General features: G+C 45.2%; 1 protein-coding gene across 3 annotated transcripts in view; it reads left to right on the forward strand.

Moving 5' to 3' along the window:
- Window positions 1-321: 321 nt before the first annotated feature.
- OS9 (OS9 endoplasmic reticulum lectin) overlaps window positions 322-16,387 on the forward strand; it is a 43,935-nt gene continuing 27,869 nt past the window's right edge. Inside the window, exons 1-3 of one of the 3 annotated variants that reach the window (XM_053301539.1) lie at window positions 322-574; window positions 14,559-14,735; window positions 15,995-16,058. In XM_053301539.1, coding sequence (XP_053157514.1) covers window positions 365-574; window positions 14,559-14,735; window positions 15,995-16,058 — 451 coding nt within the window. In that variant the 5' untranslated portion in view covers window positions 322-364. The remainder of the gene's footprint in view (window positions 575-14,558; window positions 14,736-15,994; window positions 16,059-16,387) is intronic. The other 2 variants (XM_053301538.1, XM_053301537.1) reach the window with 2 other exon arrangements.

The following is a 16,387-nucleotide window of genomic DNA, read 5'->3' on the forward strand; positions in this document are numbered from 1 at the left end:
TAGACGTGTCATGGGCTTTTGCACCGGCCCTATGCATATTACTGTCATAATTTTAGTCCTGTGTATATTGATCAATTCTATACGGTGCAGGCGCTCGTCATCCTGATTGGCTGTTTGGAAAGCCGTATTTCGGCCACTCGCTTCTCAACAGTTTTTTTAAACCTCATCCTTTGCAAGCGCTCGCTGTCTGGATTGGCTGACGGAGCGCTCCAATCCCCTGTTACCAGGTTTTTCTACGGAACCTCTCGCTCCACCGGTGACTTCCTACGCATTGTCCAATGGGAAAGCCTTCTTGCAATGATTGACACTGACTCGGGCCATAGCCTCGGAGGAGTGGAGCGCAAAGGAAGGGCGGAAGTAGTCTATGCCAGTAAGGGCAAGAACAGAAGTCAGAAGAAGCCGTGCTGGGAAGATGGCGTCGCCGCGCCAGGTCTTAGGTTTCCAGGGCCCTTTGCTGCTCTTCGCGGTGGTGCTGCTGGGGCGTGGTGAGGCTGTGGGCACCCTGAACCTGCACGAGCTCAGCGAGCTGAAATACGGGATCGAGATCGGTGCGGAGCCCGTGATGGCCGGGCAGGTATGGCTGGCGGGGGGCTGAGTTAAGGTGATGCGTGGGGAAGGAGAAGTGTCAAAGTCCTAAGGGGCTAGCCCTCGTTGTAGCAAATGTAGCCCTGAAGACTTTCAGAACTAGGCTGCTAGCCTGTGCACTCTGACCTGGGAATAAGCTTCTTTGAGCACTGAGACTTAACTTCTCAGTAAACATGCATAGGACTCTTCTGTTGTGTAATCGACTAGAGCCATGGTCATGGGTCTTTCATGGACTGGAGCTTATTCTATTTTTGTAGCCCTCTCGTGTATATACGCATATGAGTGTAGAGGAAAAATTGTGAACAGTTGGGGCCAAAAGACCATGCAGTACAAGAGGCCCACTTGTTTGAGGTTTGCATAGGAACATAGGAAACTGCCATATACTGAGTCAGACCATTGGGCTATCTAGCTCAGTATTGTCTTCACAGACTGGCAGCGACTTCTCCAAGGTTGCAGGCAGGAATCTCTCTCAGCCCTATCTTGGAGAAGCCAGGGAGGGAACTTGAAACCTTCTGCTCTTCCCAGAGCGGCTACATCCCCTGAGGGGAATATCTTACAGTGCTCACACTTCTAGTCTCCCATTCAAATGCAACCAGGGCAGATGCTGCTTAGCTATGGGGACAAGTCATGCTTGCTACCACAAGACCAGCTCTCCTCTCCAAAAACTTTTATGCAAGATAAGTGAGGACATCTGGGAAGAAACCTCAGATGATCCCAGGGTAATTGTGTTTTCCAAATATCAAGGTGTCTAATGGCACCTTAAAAATGAATAGGCTTTTTGTGGTGTAAGATTTGTGGCCTGTGTGTGGAACTCCCTCCAGGGTGCTTTCCAGATTAAACCCTACAACAGTGTCTCTATGGATCTGTGAACTATGCTTCTGTACTTCCTATGTTGTGACACTACAGTCCTTGTGCTGACAGCAAGGTGAAATTCACATTTCTGATGGCTTCTTTTGGATTTTGGAAAGAGCCAGCGTGGTGTAGTGGTTAGAATGCTGGACTAGGACCTGTGAGACTCGAGTTCAAAATCCCCATTCAGCCATGATATTTGCTTGGTGACTCTGGGCCAGTCACTTCTCTCTCAGCCTAACCTACTTCACAGGGTTGTGAGGAGAAACTTAAGTATGTAGTACACCTCTCTGGGCTCCTTGGCGGAAGAGTGGGGTATAAATGTAATATTATTATTATTATTTATTTTATCTTTGCGATCTAGTGCTACAATGTTGCAAGTTGGTTGCAGAAAAATAGCTGTATGTTCCTGCTGTAGGAGTTTGAGATTCTGAGGATTGTTTCCTATACAATCCTGCCAAGCTGAAGCATTTTACTGTTGTTGGAGCATGTAATCTGGAAAGCGCCCTGGAACTGGAATGTGATGTCATTTTTCTTTTGGACAAATGTACAGAGGTGGTAGAAGAGCTACTCAATATCATGCCCCTGAAATGGAAGAGCTTGGGAGCTGATCCTGTTGCGTTCTTTTTCTCACTGGAAAGAGCTTTTACATGCTAGTGTGGAAATGGATGTAATTCCTTTCCCTTCCCATTACTCTAAGCATGCTGCAGCATGGGAAGAGGATTTTCCTCATCATTGTGGTATGCTCCCACTTCATTCTGGGATGCTTCTGCTTTCTATGGTGGCAGTTGCAGGATTCGATCCACAAGTCACCAAAAGGAATGCTCACACTATCATTTCCTAGTATGTAATCCTGTCGATTACATACAGGATTAGTATGTAATGCTGTCAAGCCACCTAATGGCGCAGCGGGGAAACAACCTGCCTAGAGAGCAGGAGGCTGTTGGTTCGAATCGCCACTGGTGTGTTTCCCACAATATGAGAAACTCCTGTACTGTGCAGCAGTGGTATAGGAAAGTGCTAAAAGGCATCATCTCATACTCCATGGGAGAAGGCAATGGTAAACCACTCCTGTATTCTAACAAGAAAACCACAGGGCTCTGTGGTCGCCAGGAGTCAGCACTAATTCAATGGCACAATCAATCCTGTCGAAGTATCGAAATAGGATTATGTATGTGAGGGGATAGGATACAACTTAGTTAGTCCTGTATGCAAGAAACTATGTGAAAACGTACTTGTAGCAGTGTGCCTTCTGAGCATCCAAGATTGCACCATATAAGTGAGGAATTCCGTATCTGTTGAAGAATTCAGGGGCTGATGTCCAGACTAAATGACTGAGCCATTCATTGAAATTAATGGGACCAGTTAGCCATAGTTAACTGTTCCCATTCATTTAAGTGTGGCTACCTGTAAGTAATTTAGTCTGAATGTCAGTCAGGATTTTTAAAATATCAACTCCCCCACCCCTGCCTTTTAAGGAGCAGGTGAACCATTGGCTAGTGAAATCTCAGGATCTAGATGTGGACTGAACAGAGCTCTAAGTGATCTTTTGGTGAAGCCCTGAGAATTCTGCATTGTGTGGGGCTTGGCTAAAAGAAATGGAAAATCAATGCAAAACACTTGGGTCACTCAAATAGGTTAATTCAGGTCATACAACTTGGGCTTTGTTAGAGCAGAATTACCTGTATTTCTAATGAGAGGCAAGTTCAGAATATAGCCATATGCATGAACTGCTCTGGGCCAGATTGTAGCCTGTGCCTTACAGGGCAGTGGGAAGAATGTATTAGGGGTGACTATTTGATCATGTAAAAAACTTGGATCAATTTAGGGAAATATTGGACAAATATTAGCAAATAATGGTCATATATAGTTGTTGAATCATGAACACTAGCAAATAATGGTTGTGATACAGCAGTTTAAGCCAATTCCAGTAAAATCCCATTGGCTAATTATTATGCAGCAACAAAATCCTAAATCATTGTAATTTATAGCTGAACACTTACTTTTCATGTATGTTTAGTTAATGTTAATCAAAAAGCGGAAAAGTTGCTTTTATTTTAGATAACCTAGGGGTAGCTCAGAACCAAAAACATGCAGGGGAGATTAAAGCACAGTAGTTATTAAAGAAAAAATGGTGTGGGGTGTGTGGGATGGAACGTTAAGCTTATGATTGAGGTTCAGGGATGGTGGATTTTGTGTGTGTACACCCTAACACCTACAGAAGCCCTCATCTGCCCTGCATTCTTAGTTACAGCAAGGCGTGCCTAGTTGCATGGGACTCTTGACGGTGTCTGACTGTAGTCAGACAGGAGCAGTGGGCATCCCAGACATTTCCAGGCCTCCACTGAGCCTCATGGCAGCTGCTCTGCTTCCCACAGCCTTCATCCTTGCTCTTTGCAGGTATAGTGGCACTGGATGCCTTGGTATATGTTTACTCCTCTGGTAAGAGTTGCATCATTCTACCTGAGGCTTGCACCATCTGTGCTGTAGGTGACCCAGGGGGCAACGGAAGCCTTATTAAAGGTGACTTCAATGCTTTGGCTGCTCTCCTTTGTCATTTGCTGACTTCAAGATGCCAAATTGCTGCTTTGCCGGCTTTCCCTTCTTTATTTCCTGCTTCTCCTGGGGAGGAGAGTATGTCTTGCACATGTGAGTGCTGTAAGATATTCCCTTTAGGATATGGGTCATAGCTCAGTGGAAAAGCATCTGCCTGCTTGCATGTAGCCAGTCCCAGGATCATCTCCCTGGCAGGGTTAAGAGAGACTCCTGCCTGTAACCTTGGAGAGGTGCCAGCAAAAACTGCCAGTCAGTGAATACTGAACTGGATAGACAGCTTCCAATCTTCCTATACTTTTTGGAGGGGAGGCATCAAGGCCATGGAAGGTCTGGCCTCTTCTCAAGGTGACTGGATGGCTGCTTTGAATTCACAGTGGTATATAGCAGGGGAATCCCAGCAGGAACTTAATACAGGTGGCCCCTTTTATTCGCAGGGGTTCCGTTCTTGTTTATGGCTGCTGTTTTAACTTAAGCACTATACTTTTTGACTGCTATGATTTCCTCTACCACTCCTTCTCAAAACAAAGCCTCACCAGCCTGAACTTTCCTACTTAGTTTTCGCCATCATCAGCACTTCAGGCAATACCGCCTGGATGTTATGCCAAATCATTCTGAACCCGCCTACCTACATTAATGAGGCTTGGGACACTTTCTAGGAGCGATGTGTTCTGGAGGAGGGAATAAAGGCATAAAGGACAGGGGTGGTGAGATGGCAAAGGATCCGATTGCAGAGAAAAGAAATGACTCTTCTGAAGGTGCAGAAATGCTGCTTTAAAATGTCATTAGAGCCACATCATACAGGTGAAACTCGAAAAATTAGAATATCGTGCAAAAGTTCATTAATTTCAGTAATGCAAATTAAAAGGTGAAACTGTTATATGAGATAGATGCATTACATGCAAAGCGAGATAAGTCAAGCCTTAATTTGTTATAATTGTGACGATCATGGCGTACAGCTCACGAAAACCCCAAATCCACAATCCCAGAAAATTAGAATATTGTGAAAAGGTTCAACAGTCTAGGCTCCAGGTGTCCCACTCCAATCAGCTAATCAATCCATAACACCTGCAAAGGGTTCCTGAGCCTTTAAATGGTCTCTCAGTCTGGTTCATTAGGAATCACAATCATGGGAAAGACTGCTGACTTGACAGTTGTGCAGAAAACCATCATTGACACCCTCCATAAGGAGGGAAAGCCTCAAAAGGTAATTGCAAAAGAAGTTGGATGTTCCCAAAGTGCTGTATCAAAGCACATTAATAGAAAGTTATGTGGAAGAGAAAAGTGTGGAAGAAAAAGGTGCACAAGCAGCAGGGATGACCGCAGCCTGGAGAGGATTCTCAGGAAAAGGCCATTCAAAAGTGTTGGGGACTTTCACAAGGAGTGGACTGAGGCTGGAGTTAGTGCATCAAGAGCCACCACACACAGACGGATCCTGGACATGGGCTTCAAATGTCGTATTCCTCTTGTCAAGCCTCTCCTGAACAACAAACAACGTCAGAAGCGTCTTACCTGGGCTCAAGAAAAAAAGAACTGGTCTGTTGCTCAGTGGTCCAAAGTCCTCTTTTCTGATGAGAGCAACTTTTGCATCTCATTTGGAAACCAAGGACCCGGAGTCTGGAGGAAGAATGGAGAGGCACACAATGCAAGATGCTTGAAGTCCAGTGTGAAGTTTCCAGAGTCTGTGTTGATTTGGGGAGCCATGTCATCTGCTGGTGTTGGTCCACTGTGCTTCATTAAGTCCAGGGTCAACGCAGCCGTCTATCAGGAGATTTTGGAGCACTTCATGCTTCCTTCCGCAGACGAGCTGTATGGGGATGCTGACTTCATTTTCCAGCAGGACTTGGCACCTGCCCACACTGCCAAAAGTACCAAAACCTGGTTCAATGACCATGGGGTTACTGTGCTTGATTGGCCAGCAAACTCGCCTGACCTGAACCCCATAGAGAATCTATGGGGCATTGCCAAGAGAAGGATGAGAGACATGAGACCAAACAATGCAGAAGAGCTGAAGGCCGCTATTGAAGCATCCTGGTCTTCCATAACACCTCAGCAGTGCCACAGGCTGATAGCATCCATGCCACGCCGCATTGAGGCAGTAATTGCTGCAAAAGGGGCCCAAACCAAGTACTGAATACATATGCATGCTTATACTTTTCAGAGGTCCGATATTGTTCTATTTACAATCCTTGTTTTATTGGTTTCATGTAATATTCTAATTTTCTGGGATTGTGGATTTGGGGTTCTCATGAGCTGTACGCCATGCTCATCACAATTATAACAAATTAAGGCTTGACTTATCTCGCTTTGCATGTAATGCGTCTATCTCATATATCAGTTTCACCTTTTAATTTGCATTACTGAAATTAGTGAACTTTTGCACGATATTCTAATTTTTCGAGTTTCACCTGTATCTCCAACCCTGTCATGCTATGCACACAATCGTTGCTGAAAAGTAGATATAAATGAGAGAACCATTGCTTTATTTTGCAGCCTCATTCTGTGGATGAGCACGAAGGAGGGCCATTGTTAACACTGTCTGAACTAGTGCATGAATGTGGGGAAATCCTATTCTAAGTACCGCCTTGGGATTGTAACTCTCTTGGGATTGTTTTAATGACATGTTTAATGAACATTGTTCAAATGTATATAAATTTAACAATCGACCAGTAAATAAACAAGTGAGTAGACACCCCATGGCCTATGTTCTGATGGCCCTTTGCACTTGTTCTGTAGTTGCAGTGTTGTGCTCTGCTTCGGTGAGGGCAAGCTTAGACTTGTTGATGAGCATAAGTTTAGAGTTGGGCCCAATACAACTAGCAGCAGGTTGCTTCCCTGAGTCGGGATTACATGCCATTGCCATAAGTGTGAATAAGAGAACCACGTAGATGGGGGCATGTCTATACGTGATCAGCAGGTTCCTTCCTACTAAGTGACAATTGGATGGGAGGACCCAGATGATTAGCCCTGCCTGTCTGGTTACAGTATTCAGCTGCTTACCAGAGTGATGCAAAATCAAACCTTAGGGGAGTGATTCACATCCTTCTAGTAGTATGTGTTGAACCTTGGACAGCAGTACAGACAAATATTTTCAGAAGGTTTGACTTCCATGGATCTGATGGTCATTGAAATAAGTCCAAATTCCCTCTGAAGATCTCCACACTCTTCCAAAGGTGTCTCATTTCCAATAGGAAGCCAATTTGCCTCGTTAATTCTTATAAGAGGCCATTTCAGAAAGTGTATCTCGAGTAGCTCTGAGTAATTTTCAGAGATACTGGAAGCTTATCATTCTTGGAGGTGTTGCATGTTTTGAAAATATTCTGCCATTAGGTTGTTGTGGTCCCAGAGTATTGCTTAAGGGCACATGATACAGCTTCTGTGCTGAAGATAAGCAGGTCCTGATATGGTCAGTGCCTATATGGGAGATCCACGTATGCAGCCTTTGGGGGGTGGGGCTGTATGCTGCTTTGCATGCTGAAGGTCCTAGGTTAGGAACACAGGAAGCTGCCATATACTGAATCAGACCACCAGTCTATCTAGCTCAGTATTGTCTTCACAGACTGGCAGCGGCTTCTCCAAAGTTGCAGGCAGGAATCTCTCTCAGACCTATTTCTTGGAGATGCTGCCAGGGAGGGAACCCGAAACTCTCCACTCCTCCCAGAGCGGCCTCATCCCCCAAGGGGAAAAACCCACAGTGCCCACACCTCCAGTCTCCCACTCACACACAACCAGGGTGGACCCCGCCCAGCCAAGGGGACAAGTCATGCTTGCTGCCACAAGACCAGCTCTCCTCTCCAAAGAACTCCTGCCTGGAACCTTGGAGAAGCCGCCACCAATCCCTAGCATCTCTAAATAGGGCTGGGAAAGGCTCTTTTCTGCAATCTTGGAGAAGCTGCTGCCAGTCAGTGTGTAGGCAATACTGAGCTAGATGGACCAATGGTCTGACTCAGTATATGGCAGCTTCCTATGTTTTTGCAATACTGTAGACAAAGTGCTTGTTTGGACCATAACAGAAACCATAATAGGATATATGGTGACTACTGTATAGATTTTTTAAAAAACCACCATTCTGTGCATACTGATCATTGAAACAATCTATCAGATATACAGGAGGGGGGAAACCCTTTAGGCATACTCCTGTTGAAAAGGCACACAGCCACTTTCCTCCTGTTTTATCTGTTGTAAGATTTAAAAAAAAATTGATCTGCAATATTGTCACTGATTTTCAGATTCATGTGTTCTAGAAACTTTAGTGATACTCTTGAATTGGGATCCTGCAATATTTGGATTCTTGATACTGATGTTCCATATTATATATGAATCACTTTTCATGTGGGTATAGCCCTTTGCTGAGTGGAATTTTGGCTCTTGTGTGCCTATATTTGTATATTTTCTGATATCTCTGCTCCTTTGTAAGATATCTGGAAGGAGGCTCCCAACCAGAAGTAGCTGTTCCCTGTTGGGAATGGCAGGCATTGATATGGTTCTCCTGGGATAATTGGAACTGGTGTGTGTGTGTGGTTTTTCTCTTACCATGTTGGGATATCACATGTGTTCTCTCCTAAGAGAACAATGTATGGGACTGGTGCTGGTAGCACCACCAAACAGTGGGCCTAGAGCAGGGATCCTCAACATTGGACCTCCAGATGTTCTTGGACTTCAACTCCCATAATCCCCAGCCCCAGTGGCCTTTGGTTGGGGATTATGGGAGTTGAAGTCCAATCTGAGGGCCCAACATTGAGGATCCCTGGCCTAGAGGAAACGTGTCCCGTGAGGCCACTCCTCTCTGCTTTAAGCTGTTTAAGCTCCAAATGGTGAATCCTGGAATTTCTAGGTTGGCTGATCAGGGATTCTTAATTCAGGCTAAATAGCCACTCACCCGGTTGCCTATGGTGAGTAAGAATTCCTTACCTGACCATCTGGGAGCCTTATAAATCTGGCTTGTTCCCTCTTCCACCTTTATAGGCTACTACACTTATCCATGAGCTAGGAATCTTTTTGTGGACTCACTTACATAAGGCTGACTTTGTGCCATTATGGGCTGTAAAGCCACTTGCTATGCTAGTATTCATTTCTCCCTCTGATTTTCCATGCAAATTCAGCTGGCACAGATCTCACCCACACACCTTCAGACTTCACTTGACTTGCACAGTCATAATCTCTAGCAACAGGACGCAATACACCATGTTGCAATAATGGCTTTCAAGCACATGCTAGCAGCAATACAGAGTCTTTTGTTGTTGTTCTAGAGCTTCTGGTGGTGATCGGAAAAGATCAGTAAGGACAGAAAAGCTGGTGAAGGCTTTTGGGCAGTCTTCCCTTGCAATTTCTAGGAACCATTCTAGGGCACATTCTCAGTCTCTCTCTCTCTCTCTCTCTCTCTCTCGAGAGAGAGAGAGAGAGCGTGCGCGCAACAGCTGAGTATTACACATCCCAGACTCGTTTGTGTTGTGCAGGCATTCTGCAGCCAATGAAAGGTAATCAAATAAAAGCTTAAGAGTGCCAGGTTTCCAGAGTAAAGTCGAATATTGGTATAAAGGTTTTGGGCAGGCATCTACAAATCCACTTGCCTGCTTGCCGGTAGTGAGTGCCTCCAGCCCTCTGGTGATCAGGACACCCAGCACCGCACAGAGCTCCTCACTGGAGGTCTCATTTCCACAGCTATTTCAGAGAAGGTAAGTAATAGCAGGAATCCTTTCTGAACTCCCACTGTTCCCTACCATCCTGTATTCTAGTGCAAATGACATAAGATCCCCTTCTCTTCTAAGACCTCTGCCTAATACCAGAAAAGGATGGGAGGACAGAGAGGGGATTGGTGGTGACTAGAAATAATAGCTGGTTAGTGAGCTAAACCTAAATTGGCAAGCCACAATTGGGTCCAGCATAGAGTTGCCAACTTGCCATGCCCCCCGGAATGATGGGTTTCACTCGGATTGTAAGCATCTCACCCAGATTGCTGAGCCTACCCAGATTTGCCCAGATTTCAGCTTTCATTTTTTAAAAAAAAGCACACCAAAAAAAAGCTAAGCTCTAGCCCTTGTAGAAGCGGAGTTATGGGGCAAAACGTGCAGTCACTATTCTGCTCAAAAATTATTTCCAAGCCAATTTCCATAATATGCAAATTAGGCACCTGGATTTGGAAAGGCAGAATATGGCAACCCTAGCCCAGTGTTATGTTGATCTGAATGGGCTTAAGCATATTTAATCTTGAGGGGACATTCTTCCAGCACTTCTATAGGCATAAACTGGTGCCACAGGAGAACTATCTGAGAGGTAAAGATGGAGCAGATAAGTTCCTTTATGGTGCTTATTTATCCTGGGAAGCAAAAGAAGCCTGAGTTCCTTGTTGAAGAAGAGCAGTAGGCATGGCCTCACTGCATGGTTATGGTTACCTGGCAGAAAGGAAAGGTTAGTTTGCAAGGGCTCAGATGACTCATTTGCTATTACCAGAGCTGTATTGTAATTCTGGCGAAGTGCAGAAAAGCCACAGAAGGTAGTAATGAGCACAGACTCCTTAGGCATGATCTGAAGACACATAATGAAGCCACCTTGCTGCACCTATGCAAGTCTTGGTCTGCTCATTCCCTGGATGAGCAATGACCTTGGAGTTCTGTGTGAGCTTCACGACAGAAGAAAGGTGGGAAGGCAATGTAATACAATTCAGCTTCCTGAGAAGGACCGGTTAGCAGTGCCTAACTTGTCCTTTTTGTTTTGGTGGAACTACTTTGAGTAACTTTCCTCATGTCAGCCAGTGATTTATTCTTGAAAGAGAAAATGTTCTAGCTCTTCTTGTGGGAAATTTAAAAAAAAAAACAGCTGGGGGGGCCGATAGACACCACTGCAGGTAAGGGGGGGAAACGGGTTCAGAGGAAGCATGTCTTCAGAGGCCACTTCTTCTCTGCCCTTAGTCCTTTTAAGGTGCAGTGGGGGAATTGGGCTTGGAGGGTACATGCCACAAGCCACACATTCCTCCCTCCACTCTTACCCCAGGCTGAAGATAATCTCATAGCAAGCTGTTTGTTTTCTTGCAAGTATCCTTTCAGCCTAACTTCCAGCTCCAGCCATTCCATGCTGCTGATCAGCTGCTCTTCTCAATGTGGCCTACATCCAAACTAACACTTTGTGCAAGGGGGTAGGGGCCACTTTTGGCAATCCCCCCGTCCGTGTCCCTGAGGGTTTTGGGATATTGCATGGGCGGAATGTATGTCTGTGAGCACAATGTTCGTTTGACCAGTGACTGCAGAATAAGGGGGGTACTCATTTGCATAATGCAGAGCTGTACAACTTGGGCCCTCCAGCTATTTTTGGACACCAGACAACCCCAACCACAGTGGCCAGTAGTCGGGATGATGGAAGTTAATCCAGTATCTGATGGAGGGCTAAAATGTCTGCTGGAGGGCTACTCGTCTGGCACAATGTATACAAAATATTCTGCTTTGTTACAGGGCTTAGGTTATCTTGGTGAAGAATTCTTGTTGCTGGAGAGCTCAGAGTACACACATAGGAACATAGGAAGCTGCCATATACAGAGTCAGACCATTGGTCTGTCTAGCTCAGTATTGTCTTCACAGACTGGCAGTGGCTTCTCCAAGGTTGTAGGCAGGAATCGCTCTCAGCCCTATCTTGGAGATGCCAGGGAGGGAACTTGGAACCTAGATGCTCTTCCCAGAACAGCTCCACCCCCTAAGGAGAATCGCTTAACAGTGCTCACACCTTGTCTTCCTTTCATATGCAACCAGGGCAAACCTGCTTAGCTAAGGGTACAAGTCATGCTTGCTACCACGAGACCAGCTCTCTTTCCTGAACGATACTGAACATTATTTTATGCACCCCATGGCTGAGCTCTAGCACTCCTTGTTGTTGCTTGACTTCTGTGTTGGATTTTTAAGCTCTTGTAACAGACTGCAAGAAATGTGAGATACATCTTTAAAAAAATAAAAATAAAAATCTGTCATCCCTGAGAGAAGGTCTTTAGAGCGGAAATTATACTCTTATGGTTTTTCACAGGAAGGACTTGCTAAGATGGGCCCTGATCAGGCTGAAAGCACACTTAAACAGAGAGTATTGGATGTTGAAGGGCAATTAGATCTAGCCAGGCATATTTATCCAAAAGGCGTATTTCTATTCAACCAATTTGTCCCCTTGAGACCTGCAAGCTATTTAAACCATTCAATGATATCGAAATTCAGGAGAGCAATGACTCTTGGGATCAGGAAAGTCCCTCCCACTCTGAATACACACACGCACACACACTGCCTTGATACTGCCGCCCAGAACAAAACTCATTCTGCACACAGATGGAAAAAAATTAGAGAGAACACTCCATACGGATATGTTTTATTTGCAGTGCCTTTTGTCTGATTATGATGATTCTGTTTCTCTAAATGTGGCTAAATTTTGCTTTATGGTTTGCAAAATATGTAAAGAGATGCTTACTTTGAAGTTGGCTCTTATTGTCTGCCGCAAACTGTTTATCTGGTCGATGACTGTAATAAAGGATCGATCTACTTACCCTATCAGGGCCACGTAGCCCTGTTCTCTGCTGCTGTCCTTTAGGCTGACAACAGCTTTCTGTCCCAGGCACCTGTAGAAGTACAGAAATGGGGCAGGGCCCATCTGTCACTCCACTGATTAGTTTTCAAAAGGGAGCGCTGGGGGGAAAAGTACTCCTTGCCCTTCTCTCAGGAGAAGAGGCCTGTTTTTTTAAGCCAGGCTGTAACGGCTCTCCAAATCTGACCTGCTGTTTTCCTGCCTCAAATGTTCTTTTGGGGACTTGGCTGTAGTTGCTGAGCAGTTGGAGTGGAACTCAGGGTGACCTTGCCTTGCTGCTGGCCCTGCATGTTTGTGTTTGTACTGACTGCCAGTTGCGTGTCTGCTGGTGAAGGGCATGGCGGTGAATGACCCCTTTGCTATGTGAATACATATTATTCAGATCATATCTGCACCAGAGAAGCCCGGAGGTCTTCCATGCCCCCTGGACTCCTTGAAGATCCACCTTTCTATGAAGCTCATAAGCACAGCTGTTTGTTTCCTTGACAAACAGCGGACTTGATGGCATTTAATGAATCAACATCAGGAATACCACAAAATTAGCAGCAGTAGATTAAAGCAGCACTAATCCTCCAACTAACTGGGTGAAGAGGCACCTTTCAAAGTGGTGGCCTGCTTACATTTAGCAGGAGGAGAGCAATTGTCCCTTTTCTAGACCAGCACAGGGTCTTTCCAGTGGCAGTTGCTGGTGTCTCTGTTGTGTGTGTTTTAGATTGAGCCCTTCTGGGACAGGGCAAAATCTTATTCTCTGTGTGTGTGTGTGTGTGTGTGTGTGTGTGTGTGTGTGTAAACTGCTTTGAGAACTTTTTGTTGTTGAAAAGTGTTAAATATTCTTTGTTCTTGGCAATAATAAAATCATTGTTTCTAAAGGGCCTTGAAGAATAAAATAGTTTGCCCAAAAAACAATGTAGGTGCTAGGCAAAGTTCATCCTACTAGTTTCTCTCAGACATGCACAAGCAATACCAGTGTTTCCAGGAAGAAGTAAGTCAGGATTCCTAATCTTCAAGATCTATGTGTCCACATTGTGTGTGTGTGTGTGTGTGTGTGTGTGTGTGTGTGAGAAACAAGTTTCTAGCCCTTGATAGGCAATGCCCACATTCCCCCCCCCCCAGCATAACTGCAGAAGCCAAAAAGGCAATGGGCATAGTGTTGGTGTTCCCTAAAACAAGGATTCCCAGGTGTTGACTACAGCTTGCATTATCTCCAGCTGAATGGTCTTTGGGGATGATGGTAGTGGTAGTCAACATCATCTGGAAATCCCTGTTACAGGGAATACTGGTGTTAAGTGCCCTGAATAGTTCCTTGCTCCTCTCTAGCCTTATTCAGACATTATGTTGTATCTGCGTTCATATGTGTGTACACAGATATATGTTCTTGTGTGAAGGACTGTACCTACACTTGTTTTAAAGCCGAACCTCGGTGCAGGCCTCTCAAATGCATGGTACAGAATGGAAGTGTACTGTTATATCTGCATTCAGCATAACTTCGCCTGTGTACATTGTACACAGATTGTGCAAGTATTGAACATAACATGTGAATGGGTTCCTGTGATGTGCAAAAGCAGAATGGGTTATGCAGAATAAACTCTATAATGTTAAATGCCTAATCTGTGCAGTAGGAAGGATTCAGGTTAGTTTGGTAGGGAATTGGTTTTAAATGTAGAGTATACACAGCTCTGCTCATGGTCAACCACTTGGCTGGTGACTCTTAACAGCTAGAATCAGTGTGGGACAGTGAACAAGAGTTATACGTGGACCTGGAAAACCTAGCTTTGTTTCCCATCTCTGCAGTGAACCCATTAGTTGGCTGTGACAAAATCACTTTTGTCCAGCCTTAGAATAACAGTTACTGTAGAAAAAAGATAGCATGAAAATTAGCTGTGTGTTTTGAGTGGGGGCAAGCAATGCTCCCGCCCCACACTGTGTCATTGTGGGCTTCTGCAGCTCCAAACAGGCTATGCCAGTGCCTGTAACGAAGGACCGTCTTCTCACCCACCAACTCCTTTGCTTACACCTTCCAGAGCAAGGCAGCTGATGTGGTGACTGTGTCTTCCAAATACAAGCAGAAGTATGAGTGCCGGCTACCAGCTGCTGCAGTGAAGATCCACCAAGACAAAGAAGAGGATCGGCAGAGCTACACTGGGCTGGGGATCTCGGAGCTGTTGAAGCCTATGGAAGCAGCTCCTTGCCTCATCAAGGTGACTTGGGACTAGGGTTGGAATAGAGCCCCTAGAAAGCAGATGCAACCAAGAAGGTGCCAGTTGGTGTGTGTGTGTGTGTGTGTGTGTGTGTGTGTGTGTGTGTGTGTGAGCAGAGGGTTTCTCATTACATTTCTCTTCTCAGGTCTGCCTTGAGGTGGCTTTCCTTGCAGAGCTCATAAAACAGCACATACAATAAGGCCAGGACAACAAGCTTGTCCCCATTCTTTATTTAGTACTTTGCGCAAAGTGTGTTTACAGTATTCCTTCCATTAATCTTCACAAAACCCTTCTAAAATAGATCACTAGTATTCCTGTTTTACAGGTGTGGAAACTGAGGCTGAGAGAGTGGCTTGCTAGAGGCTGCTTAACATGTCTGTAGTTGGGATCCAAAATGGGATTACCCATGACCAAGCCAACAACCTGCCTACCACACCACAACTTCTTACACCTTGATCGTCCTACCTTTTCATCTAAAAATTAGGGCTGTAAGAAGCTTCCGTTAGTTAACCATTTGCTCCTAGCCAGTTTTTTTACTTGCCTCCTGCCAAAGCCTCACTAGTGATCTCCCTTTGAGGGTATTGAAAGAAGCTGCTGTTCATCCTTATGGGACAGAGGTTTATCTTTGACGTAGTTTAGCTACTTTCCTGTTTAAAAAAAAAATCAGAACCAAATGAGCTCAGAAAAAATAAGCATGTGCTCTTGATTCTCACCCTCAGTGACCAGCTAATTCATCAGCTAAAGCTTTAGTATATTGACTGAATCTTCCAGCCATACTTAAAACCCAGTAGAGTTTTTAATTTTTAGTCAAACTTTCTTTTACTTATATGAAAATTCTTACAGCCAGAAAGTAGCTAAACTGAATATCTTGGGGCCAAATGACAAATGCTGTTGTGTGTCCCTGGTTCTTTCATGCCTCAGTTTTCTTTAATCAATAGTAGCTTTTTCTCAGGGCCCTATAGGTTGGGACCGTGGCAGGGAGCTTTAACCCTATCCACTCGCTCCACCATTGTTTCGGTCTACAGGAGCCTTCAATCCAGCAGCTATTTACCATATAAAACTGAAGCACTTTGGGGCCAGCAACTTATTCCATGTAGTATAGTTTGGCTGTTAAGTGCCTAGTCTGCTTGTGTACATGTTCTGGTTACAGAATTTGAGTGGCACTCTAACCCCCACCACCACCACCACCAGTAGAAGAATTAGAGTGCAGGGGGGACCTTAGGAAGATTTCATTTCAACCTTCATGTTCTCCCTTTCAGACGAAAGACTGGTGGACCTATGAGTTCTGCTATGGGAAGCACATCCAGCAATACCACATAGAAGGTACTGTTCCCCCCCCCCTTAGTTGGTTTCCCCACTGCCTGCCTGGTGCACAGTGTCGGCCCTCCAGCTGCTTTTGGACTGCAACTCCCATCTTCCCTGCCTATTAGCCACTATGGCTAGGAATAATGGGAGTCGCAGTCCAACAACTGCTGGAGGACTGAAGTTGTATGCCTCTGCCCTCAACCTAGGGTGACCACACTCCACCTGAAATGAGGCTTCTCGTGCTTTAAAAGTTCTGAAGCAGGGCACTGTTGAGCAGATGCGCTTCTCTTTCCACACATTCTGCACCCACCGGCTGATGGAGGTGGGGATGATTCAGGAAGTGCTGC

The sequence above is a fragment of the Hemicordylus capensis genome, chromosome 2 (assembly GCF_027244095.1).
Source record: "Hemicordylus capensis ecotype Gifberg chromosome 2, rHemCap1.1.pri, whole genome shotgun sequence".
Taxonomy (NCBI): Eukaryota; Metazoa; Chordata; class Lepidosauria; order Squamata; family Cordylidae; genus Hemicordylus; species Hemicordylus capensis.